The following is a 22,295-nucleotide window of genomic DNA, read 5'->3' as shown; positions in this document are numbered from 1 at the left end:
ATCTCTCATTAAATTCCCGAAACGAATTAATATCTTGGACCAACATCTATAGTAAAAATCTCGGTTAGGTGGGGAAATCATATAACATAATGAGCTCTAGGGCAACACAACGGACCCAACTTGCGGTCTATGTGGCACTCCGATGCGGAGTCACCCTTAAACCAACCAACCAACCAATGATAAATATTATATGATATAAGGCAGGTAAAAGAAGAGAAATAGATGAAAGTGTTCTTTTATTCTGATTATTCAACACCGTTATTGTTCAAATCGAAAAATTCAAGTTGTTCATAAAAATAGCAGCACTACATGTAATATAAATAAATAAAAAGTACTAATTCTAGATATTAGTCGTTTATCTTGTTATTCATTTAATATTTACTTAAGGGGGGAAGCTGGTCTAGAATTTTGAAAAAATCGAAAAATTTTTTTTTGTCTTAAAAGGTGCTTTAGGGTCTTAGAAATAATATACCAAATGAGGGATGCCAGCAAAAATGTCTAAATGCCCAAATTTTTCATTCGACGGCAGTGCCTCGCAGGTATGCCCCGAACGCTATTTACAACTTTAAACGCGTTTTTCTCGAAATCACTTTTTTTAAACTGGCCGAAGACATAACTCGAACAAATCTTTACCGATTCTTACGAAATTTTGACAATACATTCGAAATACCTTTCTCCGGAGACGTACCTAGGATTTTTTTATTTATATTACATAGTTTTTTTTTTTAATCAACAATTTTATGTCGTTCTTTATAGTGAAAATTGTAACTTTTTGTTCAAACGTGCACCATTTCGCGAAAAAACAAAATATCGAAAAAATCCTACGTACGTCTCTTTCTGTTGTTATATAGAAACTAATAAAATTTTATTTTTTGATCCAGGACAAAAATTAAGGAGTTTACGTCTTCGGCAATGGACCCACTAGAAAAAAAGGCGCCTTAGGAGAACTGCTGGACAGCGGCCATTTTGAAATTAATTCAGACGAAAAATTTTGTATTTGTACCATGAAAGCTATATTATTAAACCTATTTCACAGATTTTCGATTGATTCCTTTGTTGAGTCAAAATAAATTCATAAAATATGCCCATTTTTTGCGCTCTAGACCAGCTTCCCCCCTTAAGATATGATCAGCCTACCAGCTATTGACACCATTCAGTGCGTATAGCTTACCAGACCTCGCATATTTTTCACCTAACTACGTTCTTGACATCCCCTACAGATTTCCATTATATCATTCCATATATAGAAATTGATCTGTGGTTCCACGAATTTTATAAATCGGTTCCCCTACGTAGTATAAAAAGCACGCCCAATCAATTATGTGTTTTACGATCTTCCCAGCGCAAGTCGGGTTTTAACGCGTGTTGATCGGCCTTCCTACGAATTCGCGAATTGCTTTAGAGTCGAACATTACCATTTCGTTCTCGGCGTTCCACAAACTATTGCACCATTTTGTAATAGGCCAATTGGCATGCTCTCTCCTGAGAACTCCGTCCAATGTGCTTTATGATGAGTAAAGGTGGCTCCCAGCTAGCAATTCAGACTCTAGTAATCTTCTTCTGTTGTTAGTATTCGATGCGGTACCAGCTGGTGGGAGCAGAGTAAGAGGAAGGGCTCCTCTGCGTTGGAAAGATCAGATGGAGAAGGATTTGGCTTCACCTGGTGTTTCCAACTGTCGCCGGTTAGCACGAAGAAGAAACGACTATCGCGCGGATCGGCCAAAATCGCGTAAGCGATTATCACGCCAATCAAGATGAAAAAGTACATATTCTCCGAAAACTACTTCTAAATCTCGGCAAACATTTTCGTTTTTTCGAAACGATGTAATAAAAGTTCGCTTTTTCTTCTGTGCAGTTCTTGGATGGGCCCATTTTTCAAAAGTGATGCCGAGATATCAGTAATTAATAATTCCTAGGCGGTACCTGCTGTTATCATCGTATCATCCGATGTTTTCGACGTTTACTGATGTTGCTGGACGACGTTCATGAGGCAAGTTTTCAACCGATGTACGGCCCTCTTTGAACGATTTGTACCACTGGAAAACACGTGCACGCGATAGAGCAGAGTCCCCATAGGTTGTCTGCAACATTTTTAAGGCGTCTGAAGCCGAAATTTTGTTGGAATAACAAAATTTCAAACAAATTCTTTGTTCAACTTGAATTTCCATCGTTAAATTCGAAGAACACACTCGAGCTTGACTTGTTTACAGTAGCACAGAAAACAAACTATGTGACATATCACGCTGAAATTTGCCATGTAAGCTTATAACAGTCCTACCAAAAAACAAAAAATTTATTTTTGCCATATGTCATCCGCGGACCGTTTTATTGATACCGTCTTGTTCATATTTGAGTAGAAGGTATACGATAGAACAACGCGTTACAATTTTTAAATTTATTATTAATACAATATAAAATGCATAAATACTAAAACAATATAAAAATGGATAATCTTTAAGAACCACATATCCCGAAATTTGTGTTTTTTTTGGTGAAAATAAGCGCACGAATGAGTCCACAATTAATAGGTTGGTGAAAATTTTCAAAAAAGTGGTTCTTCCGAGGATAGGAAAAGCACTGGCAGACCAAAAATTGGGCGTTCTGTTTAAAATATTGCTGTTGTATTGTTACCGAGAAGTCTTCAATCTCGATATCTCGACGTTCTCAACAGTTAAGCAATCATGAATCGACTGATTGGGAGATTTTACCTGTAGATGGGCTCATGATATTATTAAGAGCCGCATGTTGAAGAAAAATAGAAAGGATCTAATTTTTTATATGTTTTGTTTTAAAACAATATCTAGTCGCATCTTTATTTAGAAACACAATACATGTTTTTGGGTTTAGATTGAATCGTAAACAAAACTTACCATACGCAACAAAAAAACTATAAAACTTAAAATTTTTGCGAAGAATGTAGCGGTTTGCTCATGCTGCGTTAATAAAAATAAATAAATTATTGGCGCGCAAAGTTCTGTTAAATGTTTAGCCGAGCTCCTCCTCCTATTTGTGGTGTGCATCTTGATGTTGTTCCACAAATGGAGGGACCTACAATTTTAAGCCGACTCCGAACGGCAAACATTTTTTATGATGAGCTTTTACGACGAAAAATAAACTCGGAGATTTGCCATTGCCTGCCGAGGGGCAACTTTTTCCATTATTTTGCTGCTTTATTCACAGAGATTCGAACCTACGCACTCCCGAATGGCAGTAACGCACCAAGCCATTCGGCCGCATTGTGCATAGGAGCAGTAAAAAACAAAATGATTTTAGTAGCTATTATGAATGACTTTATAATACTGGACTGCTATTTTTGTGAACAGCGCTGTACGTGTGCTGCAAGTGTACGAGTACGATATGCCTGCCTATATTCGCATCAATTGCTCTTTAATGAAAAACGGAAATACTCGTCAAAATGAGAAAAAACAAAACCAAGTAGTATACATTTATTTGTTGTATTTAATTTGATATAAAATAAACAAATAAATCTTCATTTCGTTGTGTGCGCTTTATAAAAGTTGCTAACTGAAATTTTGCCTAACTCCTATATGAATTTCACTTATTTTATTTTTTTTTTTATTAAAATATTCGAAAATGTATATGCATGCAGTTCATGCCGCACGCATTCGTTGAAGGAAATTTGATCCGCTCAGACGTTCCCGAAAAGTACAGTAAATGGACAGCAGAAAGCCCACAATAGCCACGGCAAATACGAGTGGTGTGCCCAGTAGAATTATGAAAAAAAGTTTCATATCACCGCATTTCGCCAACGTCATCCACCAGAGCAAACGACGCGCTGTATTCCTCAACAAAATACAACTTCGCCAACAGCCATAGTTGCAATTGGTGAGTTGCAAGAGCGAGAAGAGCATCAAACGTAACAGCCAAATCGCCCAGGCGCACGTTCTGCACAACAATCCCCTCATACACTGGTAGTACGCACTGTTGTGGAGTCGGGTTGTGAATGTTGCGGTTTGTTTGCGTCGGCTAGGGGTTAAAACACAATCGCAGTAGTAGATGAGCAGTCGTGCGAGTTGACTTCTGCTGCTGTGCACTTGAGGCTGATATGCTTCCAATTCACGCTTGTACTCGGTGTCTGAATCGGTTTCGACCAGTTCCAGGCGGCGTTGGTGTGCCAGCGTCTGTAGCGATGGTTTGCTGCCAAACATGCTCAGATCGCCCTCATAGTTACCATTGTAGCTGGTGATGCTGGAAGCCCTAGGAAATTAGGAAGTTAGGAAATTATGCGTGGGTGCTGTACTATCAGGTTGGTTGGTGTTATTACCGGCGCGCTGATTTGAGGCAAACACCGTTGCCTTGGCCGTTGATCATGCGTGAGTTTTCTGCCGCCAAAAATGGCACATAATTCAAGCCATCCGTGTAGGTGTGCATTATGATTGTGCTTCTAAATTTTCGCTGATATCTCGAAATGAAAAATATCAATCAGCTTTAGTTGTTTGTTTGTTTTCAATTTTCCAAATGAGTTTTGTTTTGAAATATATTTTCAATTATAATCTCAAAGCCAATTAATCTAATTTGTTTTTCAAATATTGAAAATTGAATAAAAATTAAATTAATTAAAAAAAAACCGTGCGGTCACGTTGAATAGTCGCTTGTGCCAAGAATGATAGAAACAAGATTGCGCCCATCAAGAGTGCGTGACGTCACGTTTGCCGAGTTGTGCAGTGTTGCCAACCATTTGCTCTTCGCAATAAATTTAGTGCTTTTTTATACACAAAATACGAAAATTTTTAAGTTTTGTGTTTGTTTTTTTGTTTTAATTCAAAGTTAACGAAATTGTAAGTTAAAAAAAAACTATATTATTGGACAAAAGAAGGTAAAAAAGGTCACTCTGAGATGATTTTAGTGTTAATGAAAATTTGTTGACTCTTTTAAAATGTGATAATTTGAAAGTGCAAATTTAATTTTTGGCTCCATTTAAGGTTATGAAGAATATTAAATGTCCCTCTCTCAACTCTTCTTAAGATTGAAAACCTTTTCACTCATTTTAAAAAGCGTTTGAACTTACTGAATGAGAATTAAAACCATAGAGGTGTAATCGTTTCTTTCGGTCATCAATTCTTAGTGGGACTTAGCGCATCATAGTAAAAATAAGCAACAAAATACCAGAAAATACTAAAGAAACCATACTGCATTTTTTATAAAAAGAGTACCTTATTTAGTTACCTAACCTCAAATATAGGAAGAAAGTCGTTCCTAAAAGAGTTCGCTTAATAAAAAAACTCATAAATTAAATTGTACATAAGCATAACACATTTACTTAAAAATACGAACATTCTAAAGACAATTTGTCACGCATACAAAGTTCTTTAAGTAATTCAATTTGGTGTTTTATTTTCTTTAAATGGGCATTTTAGTGCGTTTTTATATCCAAAGCTAAGCAACACTGAAGTAGCGAGAGAGAGATTTGACTGCTGAAAGCAGAAGAACACCAAAAACAACTGCAATCGCAGGCAATGCTACCAGAAAAAGTAAAGCTAAATAATATACTTAAAACGAGTCTGTTTGTGATAAAAAAATGTTTATTTTTAATAACGAACGCCAGTCGTTAGTCCATGATTCAATAATAAAAGGGTTGCTCAGTAACCAGCTTTCTCGTTTCCTCTTGACAAATCGGCACCCTTAGCAAGACACTGGGTTGCTACTCTTGAAATTTTGAGTAAAAGTGGAGGAAAATTAAAATTTATATGAAAAACATTTCATTTTCAAAAAGGTGTGCTATGAGCAAGAACTTGCTCGGTATGGACCAAAACAATGTTGAGTATGTCCTGATATGCGGCTTAAATCAAGCTATCACAGAGAATCTTATTGGAACAATGCGTGTGGAAGATGAAAATTTAGACAATCTGAGCCCAATGCATTCAAATATAGGTTGCGGTAGTACTTACTAGGTTGCTTTAAAAATAAATATGTTAACAACATATTTATAGGGGTCAAAACTCCAAACTTACGTAAGGCGTGAGTATGTTCAAAAATTGTTTTTAGTCAACTAAATTTAATGAATCCGCTTCTATGGAAGTATTCATTAGGGTCATAACATAGGATCATCATAGGTAACATAATAGCGTCATATTGGCGAAACTTCCCAACTTCGTGATCAGTTTTGAATTTCAAAATTAATTCATTAATTAATAATTATTTAATTAATAGCAATTTCCGTTTGTATCATTTATAATTTAAGTAAAAACAAAACAATTTTTGCTACCGTTTTTACCAAAACGGTATTTAATTTATCCATTTTCTTCGCCCTTCTTAAATGCGACCTTTTGAAAGGGAGTGCCAGAATTCGAATGTCACAAGTGAGCAAACCTTTAATAATTGAATCATCTCGTTAGTCAATAACAAATTTTCGAATTTAGTTTTGGCATAAAAAGCTAGTCATCTGAGAACCAGCTAAGCATAGTTTCTTTTGAAAAGAATTAATGCTACCAAAAAAATGTATAAAGCCAGCTTTGATCTCATTTTCGGCCAAAGCTGACATAATAGTACAAAATTATTTATGTAAATGGACTCCGATACAGTTTTCAAGTCACGTCCGGAATATAAACAAAATCATGTAATAATTGTTTTATTTTTTTAATTTTTATTTAGCATGCACCTCTAGTACACAGATTTGAATAAATAATGTGCGAGAATGAGACAAATGATTGCTTGAATTGGTTTTGTGAGCTGCGAAGGGTTTATTATTTATGTAAATGCTGTACCTACTCGTACGATAATTTACAACTTTGCACTTACATTTTTTATAAATGACTTACAAACAAAAAAAAATCAGTGTTTGTTTTTCAAAGCATGAAACTTTATGACAAAGGCACTAGATTATCTATTATTATAATAAAACGAATTTCTCTTGTCCGATTGATTTTAGATGAATTAATGAATGAAAGCATTTGTGATGATTACCGCAAGGAACTTCCGGGCTCCACACAAACAGCGCTAACTTTACAATTGCTAATCTAGGTTTTTGAAATTTTTCCAAAGTCAAGTCGAAAAATGATGTATTAATGCTATGTTTTTATTTTTGTAAAATAAAATTATTAAAAAAAATTTTTTTTTATTGAAACGTTATAAATATTTAAATACATTTCATTCTATTACACCTAGTTCACAACTATCAAGTAATATTATTTTATTAAATTCAACAGTATTTACAGGAAATACGTATATAACTGGAAGACAACTGACAGAAATTTACATATGAGCCCTTGATTTTGAAAGTCGACTAAGTCAAAATTTTTAAAAATCGAGTTTATCAGCTATTTGTTATCTAATCTAATCTAATGAACTAACATAATCTGAAGAGATTAGCAGTATGCCATGAAAATTAACTCGTAAAATTGAGTGTATTTTTTGGTTGTTAAACAAAATACGGAAACTGTTCATTTTGATAGTCAACTAAGTCAGTTCGTTGAGAAATTTTGGAAAATAAATAATAATTTTGTAATGCCTTCAGATAACGATTCAGGTATGATCAAGTAATCATTTAAATGTAAAAACGTACTATTTATAGTTAATTGTAGACATTGTACTGCGAAGAAGTTTAAGTAATGCTCCCAAGAAATGGAAACGAATAAGAGCAATATCGTCTTCAGATGAATCAACTGATACTGTGAAAGTGAATTCGGAACCCCTACAAATGGAAGAAATCAACATGAAATCAAGAAAGAGGAGCCGAAATCAACTTAATTATGCACAAAATATAAGAAAAATGAAGAGAAATAGTGGAGAGGAATATGAAACAAAAAAGTCTAAGCTTGTTTCGAACATAAAGATTGCCGTTGTTCCAAACAATGTATAAATGCAATTGGATATGAAGATAGGAAAGCAAATTTTGATTTTTTTTGGAAATTAGCAAGTTTTGAAAAACAGAATTTGTTTCTGCACGGTTTGGTTCGAAAACTATCAATAAAGCAAAGACGACCCAGAAATGAAGAAGGATATATGAGAAAATGTAATTATAAGTATCATATAAATTTACGGAATTCAGAAGTTTCCATTTGTAGATCTTTTTTTTTGGATACTTTTAAAATATCTTACGGAAGATTAAACGGTGCCTTAAATGCCAAATCACCTGGAATGGATTTACGTGGCAAAATGCTTGGTTCATCTAGAGAAACAGATGAAGATAAAATTAAAGTGATACGAGAACATATTCTGAGTTTTCCAGCATGTGAGAGCCATTACACGAGATCACATCACACTTCAGGTCGAAAGTATTTAAGTGCTGACTTAGATATCCGAAAAATGTATGAGCTGTATGTGAAAAAATGTGATGAAAGTAATATATCATGTGTGAAGGAGTGGACTTACAGGAAAATTTTCAATACGGAGTTCAACTTAAATTTTCATACTCCTCATAAAGACACTTGCCAAAAGTGTGATTCACTAAAACTGAAAATAGAAGCATCCAGTAACGAAGACGAGAAGTTGCATCTTATGGAAATTTGTGATTCACATCTTATCAGTGCCGAACAGGCCAGAAAAAGTTTAACAGATGACATACAAAAAGCAAAAGATAACCCGAGTGAATATTACGGTTTCACATTTGATCTACAGAAAGCACTTGCGTATACAAAACTTTCTGTTTCGGTAGCTTATTATAAGCGCAACATGTATGTATACAATTTGGGGTTTCATAATTTCCACAATGAAAATGCTAAAATGTATGTATGGGATGAAACAATCGCTTCAAGAGGATCACAGGAAGTTGCGTCCTGCATCTTAAAGCACATTCAGGACATTACTACTCAAAAGCACGTCATAGCTTACAGTGATGTCTGCACAGGACAAAATCGTAAAATCAATATAATATAGCTTTAGTTTGGTTAAAAATTGTACAGTCATCTGATAACAATGTTGAAACTGTTGATCATAAATTTATGGTATCCGGCCATTCTTTTTTGCCAAATGATCGCGATTTTGGTATGATAGAAACTAAAATTAAAAAATCGAATTATTTATACATACCTGAGCATTATTATAATTTAATAGAAGCATGTAAAAAAAACCCATTTTTGGTGGTACAAATGGCTCAGAAAAATTTCATTTCAACAAAACAACTAAAAGATTCAACGAATAATAGAAAGAAAAACACCAATGGAGAAGCTGTGTCTTGGCTAAAAATTCAATGGATCAGATTTCTAAAAAATTCTCCATATAAGATGTTTTATAAAACTTCCTTAGATGACAATTCCGAATTCAAAATATTAGACCTCTCACCTAAAATAGGAAGACCTAAAATATACAAAAATATTGATTTGCCTCCATTGTACACAACTATTAGACCAATAACAAAAGAAAAACATAAAGATATGATGGATTTACTACCCTATATCCCACCAATCTTTCACAAACACTTTACTTCCCTAAATATGTATTAACAAATAATTTACTTTGTTACAATGAAATGAGTTTGAATAAAATGTTAATTACTAATAAAAATGTTTCCTTGGAATAAGTCATTTATAAAGTCATTCTGTTAATTTTGAAAGTCGACTAAGTCATTTGCAACCTTTCAAAAGCACATATCCAGTTAAAAATGGTTATAAATTTCACAACCATAATAAATTCTTGTTTGTTGGCACTACTTTACTGTCGAAAAATCATTTTCCATAGTGCAAAAATATTTTTTAATCCTTTAAAACGCAAAACTCTAATTATCTCGAAACAAGGAAAATATGACTTAGTCAACTTTCAAAATCAAGGGCTCATATATTTGTCAGTCATCAAAATTTCTGGAACAAGATCATTTGGTTTTTTTCGTTTCATTAAGTTTTATACGCCACTTTGTAGTCCATTCGGTGATTTTGTTAACATCTTCCTAAAGTTTGCGAGAGGACTGTGTCTCATCATCTCCAATTGCTAAAATGCACGTATCGTCAGCAAAGGTAGCTATAGTGCTAGTCTCAGATACCGGTAGGTCAGATGTGAAAAGCACGTAAAGTATAGGGCCAAGGATACTGCCTTGTGGAACCCCGGCTTTAATTCGCTTTAGGCTTGAATAAGAGCTATCGCACTTGATCCTGAAATATCTGTTATTTAGATAAGAAGTAAATAGGTCCGAAAACTGCCTTGGAAGCAAGATTTTAATTTTATGGAGTAGTCCGTCATGCCATACTTTGTCGAAGGCCTGAGCAACATCGAGAAATATGGAAGAGCACACTTTTTTCTTTTCAATTGCTTCTTCTATCACATTTTTGATCCTATGCACTTGTTCGATTGTTGAGTGCTTTGCTCGAAATCCGAGCTGGTGCGTAGGAATAAGGCGTTTGTTTTCAATCAAAGGCTTTAACCGCTGCAGAATGATTTTTTCGAGTAGTTTGGACATTATAGGTAGCAAGGAGATTGGACGGTATGATGACACTTCGTGAGGACTTTTGCCAGGTTTTGGTATCATTATTACCTCGGAAATTTTCCAGTACGTTGGCACATATTTTAGCTTAAGGCATGCATTTATAATTTTTGTTAGCCTAATCAATGTTTTTTGAGGAATATTATTTAAGGTTTCAGCGGTGCTAAGATCGAAGCCGGTGCATGATGTGCTTCATGAGGCTTAAATGTTTTTTCTAAGTGATCAGCAAAGACTTCCGTTTTTTCAATATCGCTCTTACCCCACAAGCCATTGGGTTTTTTAATTGGAGGGTTTTGTATAGTTGGTCTTTTAAGGTATTTTGTAGATTTCCATAGGGAGTAATCAGTACTTTTTTCCGCTGTTAGTTCCTGTACATAGTGATTGAAGGATACATTTTTTAGTTTATTAATTTCTTCTCTTAAATGTTGAGTCATTTTATTTAACAAAGTTTTTAGCGATGGTTGTCGGGTTCGTTGCCACTTTTTTCTTAACTTTCTTTTTTCGGCGATAAGGGAATATATTTCATTTGGATAACGAAGTCCAGGTTGTTTTGCTGTTTGAGTTGGTGTGCTATACCATGAGGCATTTTGGATTTGTTGGGTAAGCAATAATACTTCTTCATCAATTTCATTATGTTACGAGAGTGTATTTTGTTTTTGAACGTTTTGATTAAGCGTATATTTGAAATACTTCTAATCAGTAAACTTGTTGGTCAGAGTAGGCGCTTGTTGTTTTAAGTTCAATGCCTTCACTTAGTTTTAAATATACGGGTGAATGATCTGAATTTAGGTCTGTTCCTTAATATACTAGCAAGGATTTTTTGCAAATTTTTCTTACAATGAAGAAGTCAATTAGATCTGGAGTTTTATTTTGGTCTGTTGGCCTATAAGTAGGTTTGCCGGTGGAGATAAATTCACAGCCAGTTTCTCTTGCAGCTTTATAGAGTTCACGACCTTTAGTTGTTGTGAGTCTCGAGCCCCAATGAACGTGTTTTGCATTGAAATCTCCTCCGATTATGAGTCTCCCCATATGCTTTTGAAGTAGTTGTTTATACTGCTCTGATTTAGTATTATGTCGTGGAGGACTATATACCGCAGTTAAGCATATTTCGCTCATTTCGACATTTACTGCTATGCTAGTGGATTGAAATTCTTCAATGCAAACTTTTTCTTTTTCAATATGTCGTATACTATTTTTAACCAGAATTGCACTTCCTCCTCTGTCGTTGTTTAAAGGGTGATTTGTATAATAAGTGCTTTAATTTTCATCTTTGCATATGTACGGGTTGTTAAGTCAGTTTCTGATATAAGACACACATCTACTTTTTCTATTTGAAGAACTAGTTCTAATTCGTTCAAATGTTTTGTTAAACCGTTCGCATTCCATGTCATAATTCGAAGTGATTTCTCCATCCTTATAAATTTTTATTTGCGAGCTTTTCGAGTCGATCCAGACGTTTTTCCAGAGATTTATAAAAAGTTTCTTGCTTACTATTGTTTCCATTGTTTCGAGATTTGGGTATATTTTCTCTTGCAATATCTGTATATGTTTTTGTTTGTGCTGTTTGTACTTCCGTGCTGCGTCTATTTTCAGTGTATTTAACAAAAGCATTTCCACGATTAGCTGAATTAGTTGGAGCTATTTTTGTCTTATTGTCTCTTATCTTTTGTAGTTCCTTTGCTACCAGGCATCCTCTGTAGTTTGCCGGATGTTCCTCCCCACAATTACAGCACTTGGGCATTTGTGTATCTGGTTTCGTGCAACTAACAGTAGCATGCTTGCCAGCACATTTTACATTTTACACATTTTACACATTTTACACATTTAAAATGAAAAAGTCAATATATTTTCTGCAGAATTGGCATACAGTTTATTTATACATTAAAATAATATAAAATTATTTTTTTTATTTTAATCATTTAAAATGGCGGATGTACACTCAATTCTTCCAGGAAGGTCGCAGCGGGGCTTCTCAATCGGCTGGCATTGTAGCATCGGCGTCAGTGACCTGAATACAAAAAACCAAAAATTTGTTTGTTTACTAATGTCATAATTTCTATATGAATTAACAATAAATGAAAAAAAGAAATTCGCGGAATAAAATGCTTAAAAAACAAAAAATGAATTTGGGGCGAATTTTCCTACTACATATTTTGGCTTAAAAAAATATTTTTTCGAAAACTTTAAACACATAGAAAGTAATATCATAAAAAAGATGTGTGCAAAATTTCAGGGAGATCGGTCTAAACTTTTCGTGTTATCGTGTACGCCAATTCGAAAAATATAGTTTTGAGAAAAACGCGTCTAAAGTTTAAATACAACTATACCTCTCCCAGCGCTCGAACGCAAAGAATAGAGTTGTCACGGTTGACGATCTATAATATAAGAAATACTTAAATTTACGTTCTAACAATTTTTGACACATTCTTAAAGGATTATATTAACATTTAAAAAAAAAAAAATATTTTTTTTTGATATTTTACAGGTATAGGTAAAGTTTTGCTATCGTTTCCGGAGCGCCCGCGCGCTCTTTGTTAGTTGTTGAATAACTCGAAAAGTATTTATCGGATTCGCTTAAAATTTTCACACAATATTTTTAAGGTATTATACTTTAAGAAAATGGAAAAAAATCCTATGTTTTGAAAATTCTGACTACCCTTAACCCCATAATCAATTTAGCTGTCAGTCGAATACGTTGCCGCAACGGAGGCAACGGACCCATTGTGACGTGCCTAATAGTGCTCTGCCGAACTATTGTGCTTAAAAAAATACTTCTAAACGAAAGATTCAAAGCTCTGTAGTATTTAGTGAACTCACACGAAAACCCAAATTAGTCTCTTTTTTAGCTGCTGACTGCCAGATCTCTTGTGTTAAAAAAACCCCCATTAATGTGAACTTTGCATAAAATATCCATACAAACAAACGAATAAAAAAATATGTTTACTTAATCATAAATAATTATTCATATTCACATGCAATATAAGTTTAATCTCATTTTGTTTACTTTCATTTGTTGCAGTTAAAAAATTGTGCCCTTCTCCACTGATGCAGTACATTGCGCCTGTACCCACTGAATCAGCAGCCACATAAACATTGGGAACTTGGAACTATGAGTGGAATAATTTAATCATTGAAAGCAATTGCATTTTATTGTTTGTTCTTTTATTACTTTACTACTAGTTAACATACATACATAGGTACATACACACATATACATAGTATCTACTGCACTCTTCGTTCTCTTCATAAACCTGCTGCGTATCCGCTAAGCTCAAGGCAAAATGCCATCGTTAACAACAACATATTCCAAATTATTATCTCTTCTCATCGTTCTATGCGGAGTAAGCGTCGTTTTGTCAGAAGATTTGCTGGTCAACTTATCTGATGGATTGGAGGGCCCAAATGTTTGTAAAAAACGTGAGAAGTGAGTATTTAAAGATATACGAGTATGTAAATATGTATTTATAAATAAAAACTAAAAAAAATTACAATTTTTCTAGTTATCCCGTTGAGGTCACCACCACCGAACTGCAATCATATCAGGAACGCCAAACTGTCTGGTGTCTCAATGTACCACCGCGTTGCTCATCATATCAAATAAAACACCGAACTGTGAATAAGACGCGTACGCTTATGAAAACCCGTATTGTGCGCGCTTGTTGTGGTCAGTATAAAAATGAGTACGAAAGGGTGATCAATTTAGAGGTATCGGATTTTACATTGAGATAAAGCAACCAAACTTTGAATTGATTGGACAATATTTATTATTTTTGTGTAGAATTATGCACAACATTTGTTTTTGAAAGATAATCCCTTTGAAATGTTGGCCGCAACTGCGCTGTAATTCGGCCATCCGTAAACACCAATTTTTAATGACTCGCGACTTGCTGGAGGACTTCGGTCTGTATCTCGAGAATAACTTTAGAAACGTTGGCTTCCAATGCCTCAATCGAAGCTGGTTTATCCACAAAGCATTTGAACTTTACATACCCCCACAAATAAAAGTTCAAAGGTGTGGGTGATATCCCATGATCTGGTGGCCAATTCACTGGTCCGAGACAAGAGATAAATTGCTAACCGCAACGACGACGCAATAAATCCATTGTATCACGGGCTGTATGGCAAGTAGCGCCATCTTGTTAAAAACTTCTTGTTGGTGGCAGAGATCACGAGCTTCAATTTCTGGTTCTTCAAAAAGTCGTCTACCATGGCGCGCTAGCGTTCGCCATTTACTGTTACATTGGCGCCAGCCTTGTCTTTGAAGAAATATGGACCGATGACTCCTCGAGCCCATAGGCCACACCAAACGATTATTCTTAATGGATGTAATGCCTGTTTTTGAATGGCCTCGGGCTGCTCTTCAGCCCAAATATGACAATTTTGCATATTGACGTACCCATTAAGCCAAAAATGGGCCTCATCGCTGAACAAAATTCGGGTAACAAATGGCGGACTTTCGGCGAGTTTTTAAGAGCCCAACGATTTTAATTATGACTCTTTGGAAGATCGGCCGTCCTCAAATCTTGGACTAGCTGTCTTTTATACGCTTTCAAACCAAGATCTTTGCGTAAAACCGTCCAAGTAGTGCCATAAGATAGGTCACGTTGTTGAGATCGGCGCCGAATCAATTCTCTTATCAGTCGAATATTGCCACTTCTGATTGTACGTGGTGTAATCGGTGGAGTAGCATCGAATAATGTAAAATGATTCTCTATTATGCCGTTGGTTTGTCGAATAGTGCGTTCGGTGGGACGGTTATGTACACCATAAGTTGGCCGAAGCGCGCGATGAACTCTTTCCACAGAGCGTCGATTTTCGTACTACAGTTTTACGATTTGTGAATGTTGTTGTAGTAAATCTTGCCATGATGAAATGTCAATGAATACAGAAAAAACTATGTATTTAGTTTGACAGTAGTCCCGCGTGATCTATGAAAAAACCCTATTGGAAAAAGTACCTCCAATCTGATCACTTTTTATATGTACAGTGGCTCACACACTTAATCGTACATACTCGGCGTTCAACCGGAAAACAGATCTTCGATTCGTAAATTTATTTTATTTCGAAAAGCCCATGTTTTTCTTTTATTTATAGTCTACTCAATTTAGCCACGCATCAAAAATTATTTAATATGTTTTTACTGGGCAATAAAAATAAACAAATTCGAAGTATTCAAGAATAATCGTACATAAATAGGATGCAACAGGAGCGCCTTATATTTCAAATGCGTAACCGGTAGGCGCATCATATTTCATAAAAAAACTTATATATATTATATATAATTAGCGCGTACACCCTTTTTTTTGGGTGTTTGGCCGAGCTCCTTCTCTTGTTTTGTGGCGAGCCTCTTGATGTTGTTCCACAAATGGAGGGACCTACAGTTTCAAGCCGATTCCGAACGGCAGATATTTTTTATGAGCAGTTTTTTCATGGCAGAAATACATTCGGACATTTGCTATTGCCTGCCGAGGGGCGACTGCTATTAGAAAATACTTTTTCTTCATTTTGGTGTTTCGATTCGAACCTACGTTCTCTCTGAATTGCGAATGGCATTCACGCACCAACCCATTCGGCTGCGGCGGCCGCGTTACAGTTTTTAAGGGGTTACATGGGTTTCGTCGGGTAAAAAAAGCCTATTTTCAATATTTTTTTTTTCTATGTAAAAAATTATTTATTTAATTCAAACTTTTTTCTGCGTTATAGATACATATTTAAAGAATAATTTCTGAAATTTAAAAAAAAAAAAAATTAAAACTCCTCCATTGTGACGTCATTTCCGGTGACCCCTTGAAAAAAAGGTGCGTCCGCGTTGTCAGCATAACTCCTGACAGGATCATCAAAAATGAATAAAAAACAAAAATAAATGTTTTAGTTAAGACCATAAACTTGTGCTTGAACGAAGGAAAGAAAAAAAAGTAAAAATTGGAATTTTGGCAGACATTTTTCCAAAAAAATGAAAATTTCGGTCAAATTTGCTTGATATTATTTTTTTTTTTAAATAGTTGTAAATGAAAAAAATGCGTCGTTCAAGCACGAGTAAATTGTATCTCGAACACCTGTGTAAAATTTCATAAAAACAAAAAAAAAAAAAAATCGATTTTTTGAACCCACGAAACCCATGTGACCCCTTAATTTGCTACACGTGGTAAATATACGGGTATTTCAAATGTGACGCCTATCTGTCAGTAGTGAATAATATCTAGACGGTGCCTTTTTGTTTTTGGTGTTTAGGAGGAGCTTTTTCATGGCAGAAATACAGTTCGAGGGTTTGCCAGCGCCCGCCGTGGGGCAACCGCTATTAAAAAAACCTTTTCTATCATTTGGTGTTTCATGCCCACTGTACAGGGGTGTCGAACCCGAGCCCTACTGAATGATAGTCACACACAGACCATTCGGTTACGGCGGTCGCTTTTGTTATACATATATTCTTTAAAATGTATATAGGTATAGTAGTACATCTTATATAAAAAATAATTGAATTTTAAAATTTCATTGGTAGGAGCAAATTTTTAGTTGTTCACCAAAACTTTTAATTGCTGGATTTCGATGGATATACTAAAATTTTTTACAATTCCAGATGGCTACACAGAAAATCTGAATGGCGATGGTTGCGTTCCCGAATGCAGTAAAAAATGCGAACATGGCAAATGTATTGCACCGGAGAAGTGCAAATGCGAACAAGGCTGGGGTGGCGAGACGTGCGACATAAGTTCGTTACATTTTCACATACTTACATACATACATAACAAGTTTTTGCATATCGTATATTTGTATTTTGTCCAAATAGTCTACTGTTGCTTTTGTTGTTGTGTTTTTTTGTTTTTGCTTTTGCTTTTGCTTTGGATTTGTTATGTTTTCGTTTATTGGCGTTTTTTTTTTTAAATTATTTCGATTACACTACGTGACATATATTTTTTATTATTAATGTCGATGGATATGTTTTCACCGATAATTTGAATCCAGAATTTCGTTATTATATTAGTATTATTTTTTTGTATATTATAAAAATCTAGTCCAGTAACTTATTTTGCAGCAGTAATACTGACCGCAAGAATTATCAAAAGTATCACAAATTAATCTTTGAAATTTCTTCACTATGCAAAATAAATCATTGGGTCCACTTATTATTATTATTTTTTCTAAATCGACACTTTTTTGAAACTAGAATAATTTTTTCGTAATAGAAACTTCTTTTTTGTGCCAAAATCAGAACAGAAAGGCGTTAAATTTTTTCTAAAAAATCGGCTTAACGATTTAAGGAAAATAAAAGTTTGTGCTTATGAAGTTAATCGCGGGAAATTTTAGATTCGTTATTGTTGTAACAGAATAAAACGTTTCGCAAACTCTTCTTTGAGGTATTTGTTTGTCTTCTTTTAAAATTTTTGTTATAGAAACTCACTATAAGTTTAATGCAAATCCTCACAGTTTCAATTTTAAAAACCTATATCATGTCATATATAAGCATTAGGGCGGTTCGATTAAAAAATCGCTCATTGCTTGTGAAAATCGTATTCTATGGATCAAAATAAGAAACTTTGCCGAAGGAACCATACCTCTAAAACGAATTCTGATGTCCCCCAATTTCAAAATATCACCATTTTTGGCCTTTACATGAAAAAATCTGCTAAATGGCTATGTTTTTTCTTTATTTTTATTTATTTATAATAATATTTATTATTCATTTATAATAATATCTATTTTTTCTCTTAAGAAATTTATTTAGTCAGAACATATCGCACCCTAAATACAAAAGGGTCACAACTCAAAATGTCCCTTCTACTCAAATATGAACGAGACGTTATCAATAAAACGGTCCGCGGATGACATATGGTAAAAATAAATTTTTTGGTTTTTGGTAGGACTGTTATAAGCTTACATGGCAAATTTCAGCGTGAAATGTCGCATAGTTTGTTTTCTGTGCTACTGTAAACAAATCAAGCTCGAGTGTGGAAAATTTTAAGTTGTGACCCTTTTGTATTTAGGGTGCGATATGTAAATGAAAAAATTAATTTAAGTGAGTTATAGAAAAGAAACTAAAAAGTTCGACCCAAATTGGGGGACATCAGAATTCGTTTTAGAGGTATGGTTCCTTCGGCAAAGTTTCTTATTTTGATCCCTAGGATATGATTTTCACTGAGCAATGGGCGATTTTTTTGCCTCCCCACAAATAAACCCGGCCTAATAAGCATACCTGAAAAGTCCCGGACCTAACAAAGAAAACGCGTTTTTTTTGTTCGAAATTAGCTTTATTTATCAATATAATTTGCATCAAGAACAACGCAATCATTACAGCGCTGCTCTAACATTTCAATACCACTTTAGTGGAACGATTCATCTTTTGCCTCAAAATAAGCCTGAGTTTCAGCGATAACCTCTTCATTCGAGCGAAACTTCTTTCCGGCGAGCATTTTTTTAGGTCTGTGAACAAGCAGTAGGTGCAGGGTTCTGGTTCTGGTGCTCCCATTGTGCTGATTGACTTGTTACACGATGCGTCGCCTTGAAGAAATAACATTTTATTTTTGCCATATGCGGACGTTTCTTTCCGATTTCGACCGTCAAAAGCTCCAACAACGCTATATAATATTCATGGTTGATGGTATTTCTCTTCTCCAAATAGTCGATAAATATTACACCACGCATATCGCAAAATACCGCAGCCGTAACCTTACCACTCGATTGCCAGTTCACAAATTGCTGTCCACTCAGATGGCGATCGATTTGATTCCGGAGTGAAGTGATGGATCCATGGTTCGTCCATTGTTACATATCGACTTGAAAATTCCGGTTTATTACGTTTAAACATGGCCAAACACTGCTCAGAATCATCAATACGTTCTTGTTTTTGGTCAACAGTGAGCAAACGCGTCACCCACTTTGAACAGAGTTTTCTCCTGGTAAAATGTTCCTGCAATATAAAGCCAACACCTTCTTTTGATATCTTTACGATGTCAGCAAACTTACGCAACTTCACTTTTCGATCATTTAAAACGATTTTGTGCATATTTTTGATGTTTTCTGGTATTACCGCCTCATTTGGACGTCCACTGCGTTGTGCATCATTGGTGTCTCTACGACCACTTTTGAAGTCAGCAAACCATCGTTTTGTTATTGTCCGCGGAGTCCCCATAACACTCTTCAAGCCATTGATTCGCTTGAACGGTATATTTTTCCATCAAGAGGCAGTGTAAAATTATTATTATAAAACACGAAATTCTTTTTGATTCATTGTTTTGAAAATAACAAAAGTAGCGTCACTCTTAGCACAATAACTCAGGAATTAATGAGTAGAATATCATGAAATTTTAGCAGCTGTCTTTTTAAGGTTAGTACTAACTTAAAAAGAGGTGAATGCAAAAAAACTAGTGCCATATATGTGTTAGGCCTGGGACTTTTGAGCACATGTGTTGTAAAGGGTGGTTAAGTTTCAAGGGCCGGTGTTGTTTTTGAATAAAATACAATTCTTTTAGGAAATTATTGTCATTTCTCTTTATTATGATACTCGTAATATTGGTATGGCTCAATTACGTGTGGAACACAATATCAGCCAAATGGCCTCGGCGACACACCTCCATTCGATGGTCCATATTTTCGATGACGCTGAAGCATAATTGAGGTTCTATGCCGTTAATGTGCTGAATTATCTCATCATTTAGCTCTTGAATTGTTGCTGGCTTATCGACGTACACCTTTTCTTACAAATAACCCCAAAGAAAAAAGTCCAACGGAGTCGTTGACGTTTAGGTGTGGTTCACTTTTAACATCGGCCCTTGAAATTTAACCACCCTTAGTGCTCACGTACAAAAATAAATGAAAAACAATTCTTAAAATTTCATCACATTTCGTTGAATCGATTTTTTTACAATGCATGTTAAGGGTGATCTATATAGTGGGTTCTCTTTAAAAATTACAAAAATAAATACTATCCGTTTAGTGCGAAACAGCAAATATTGCCATAATTTAAGGCACATGATTTCATTAATGTCGTAGCGAATCCTGTTTTGAAACTTTTCCAAAAGCTTATTGACGATTTCTGACTCTATCTTACGATTGACTTGTTTGATATTAGCCCTAAGTGCCTGAATCTTTTATGGGTTGTTCGCATAACATTATTTCTTAACGACACTCCGCAGCAAAAAGTCTAACGGCGTCAAATCGCTGCTCCGATTATCAAACTTGGTGCGCAAAATATCGATTTTGGCATGGCGCGTCCTCCTGCTGCAACCAAAAATCATCCAAGCACAGGCCTTTAATTTCCGGCTACAAAAAATTGTTTATAATGCCTCTGTAGCTCCAAAATCCGCACCGAACTGCCATTTGCTGAGGATGAATTTACTTCTCGACCATCTCTTGTGGGTTGTACGATCGATTCGTTTCGAGATAAAAATGCGTTTCGTCACAGAAAATGATTTTTCGAGCTCTACGTTGTTCAAGCCTAAGGCGATTGATTCATTTCGTTCCGAGGAGATATGATAGTGACTATCTGCCAAGATATTTAGCTGAAAAAAGCTTCCACTGTAAAAATAACATATGATTGCAAAAAACATTATATGGACCACCCTGTATACAAAGATTCCAATTTGAACAGGAATCATCAATTTAGAATCATTTAGTTTTAGTAGGTACTCGAGTTAGAAAAAACGTCTGGGATTGGCGCGCCTTGTCTTTTTACCTTTTCGTGTTAAACACAAATAACTTTTGCAATAATCATTTATTTTGGTTAATTGTTTTTTTACATTGAATATATATTATGGAAATTATGTATGAAATTTTACATCAGACAAATGTCCACAATTTTTTTCGATACAAAGATTGGCTCTTCTTAACGCGTTTTACATAACACCACGAAATGTTTCAGGCTCAGTATTTCGCCGCGAATATTTTGCTTCAGCTCTCTAATAGTCTCTGGTTTATTAAGATACACTTTGACTTTTAAATATCCCCATAAAAAGAAGTCGGAGGCAGTCAAACCTGGCGAACGAGATGGCCAAGGGAAATCTGAATTTTTGGAAATCAGACGTTCGACAAAAATTTGCCTAGCAGTATGCGCAGTTACTCCATCTTGTTGAAACCACAAATTAGGATACTGCCACAAACTAGGATAGGCCGCAAAAAGTTTTCAATCAATGTTCTGTAAAAAGCTCCTGAAATCGATTCCGGCGTTTTATCCTCATTTTCGAAAAAATATGGACCGATAACTCTAGTGGCCATAACACCGCACCAAACAGTACATTTAGATGGGTGCAACTGATGTTGATGTGTTGCCCTTGGATTTTCAGAGCCCCAAAATCTACAGTTTTGCTTGTTGACATAACCATTTAAATGGAAATGCGCTTCATCCGACATCAAAACATTGTTTAAAATATCAATTTGTGTGGCTAATCGTGTAAGAATAGAAAAACTCGATCATTTTAGGTTCCATAATAAATTTCCAACAATTCAATTATAACTTACAAAAAGAGAAAAATAAATATGTCAAAAAATAAAAAAGTTATCTGTGCTTAACATTAGTAGGCCTTATTTGGCCCACCCTGTACATTCGCTCCAACTTCGTTCCAATAAGTTTATTACATTTAATTTGAGCTATTTGCAAATAGTCACAGCTGGAAAAGTATTTTGGTAAAGCATTTTCAATGCGATGTTGTTGTTGTACGGGGAAAGTTGCTGAAGTGACAGTCCTTGGCCGGATATAAATCCGCGTCGTTCCGGTAACGTAGAACCGACTGCCATGGGCACGATTTTCAATGCGATCTTTGTGCTTGGTTGGTCAAGGAATATAAGAAAAAAATTTCGTTGGCTGATGTAAAAAAAAATGGTTACGTAGTGTAATTAATAAATAATTTACAATAAGACAACTCCTTTGTTGTTGTTATAGCAAAAGTGTATTTTATTGCCGTATCACCTAGCTTTAGCACATAATTTGTTA

General features: G+C 35.0%; 2 protein-coding genes across 6 annotated transcripts in view; one reads left to right on the top strand and one right to left on the bottom strand.

Moving 5' to 3' along the window:
* The window catches only part of LOC129241657 (protein draper), a 98,053-nt gene that overhangs the window by 57,844 nt on the left and 17,914 nt on the right, over positions 1 to 22,295 (top strand). For all 5 annotated transcript variants that reach the window (XM_054878106.1, XM_054878108.1, XM_054878107.1 and 2 more), the window contains exons 3-5: positions 13,392 to 13,796; positions 13,873 to 14,036; positions 16,950 to 17,081. In XM_054878106.1, coding sequence (XP_054734081.1) covers positions 13,654 to 13,796; positions 13,873 to 14,036; positions 16,950 to 17,081 — 439 coding nt within the window. In that variant the 5' untranslated portion in view covers positions 13,392 to 13,653. The remainder of the gene's footprint in view (positions 1 to 13,391; positions 13,797 to 13,872; positions 14,037 to 16,949; positions 17,082 to 22,295) is intronic.
* On the bottom strand, positions 3,473 to 4,536 carry LOC129241659 (uncharacterized). The gene is made up of 2 exons (XM_054878111.1): positions 4,286 to 4,536; positions 3,473 to 4,218 (listed from the first exon to the last, which is right to left on the bottom strand). Exons 1-2 carry the CDS (start codon positions 4,390 to 4,392, stop codon positions 3,612 to 3,614), a joined length of 714 nt encoding a protein of 237 aa, XP_054734086.1. The 5' UTR covers positions 4,393 to 4,536; the 3' UTR covers positions 3,473 to 3,611.

Source organism: Anastrepha obliqua, chromosome 3 (assembly GCF_027943255.1).
Source record: "Anastrepha obliqua isolate idAnaObli1 chromosome 3, idAnaObli1_1.0, whole genome shotgun sequence".
Taxonomy (NCBI): domain Eukaryota; kingdom Metazoa; phylum Arthropoda; class Insecta; order Diptera; family Tephritidae; genus Anastrepha; species Anastrepha obliqua.
The sequence above is the reverse complement of the archived record's forward strand: the minus strand, read 5'-3'. Positions and strand labels throughout refer to the sequence as shown.

Coding starts and splice junctions, on each gene's coding strand:
- LOC129241659 (XM_054878111.1), bottom strand. CDS start 4,392: ATGCACACCTACACGGATGGCTTGAATTATGTGCCATTTTTGGCGGCA. Junction 4,219..4,285: donor TGCCTCAAATCAGCGCGCCG/GTAATAACACCA, acceptor CTAATTTCCTAG/GGCTTCCAGCATCACCAGCT.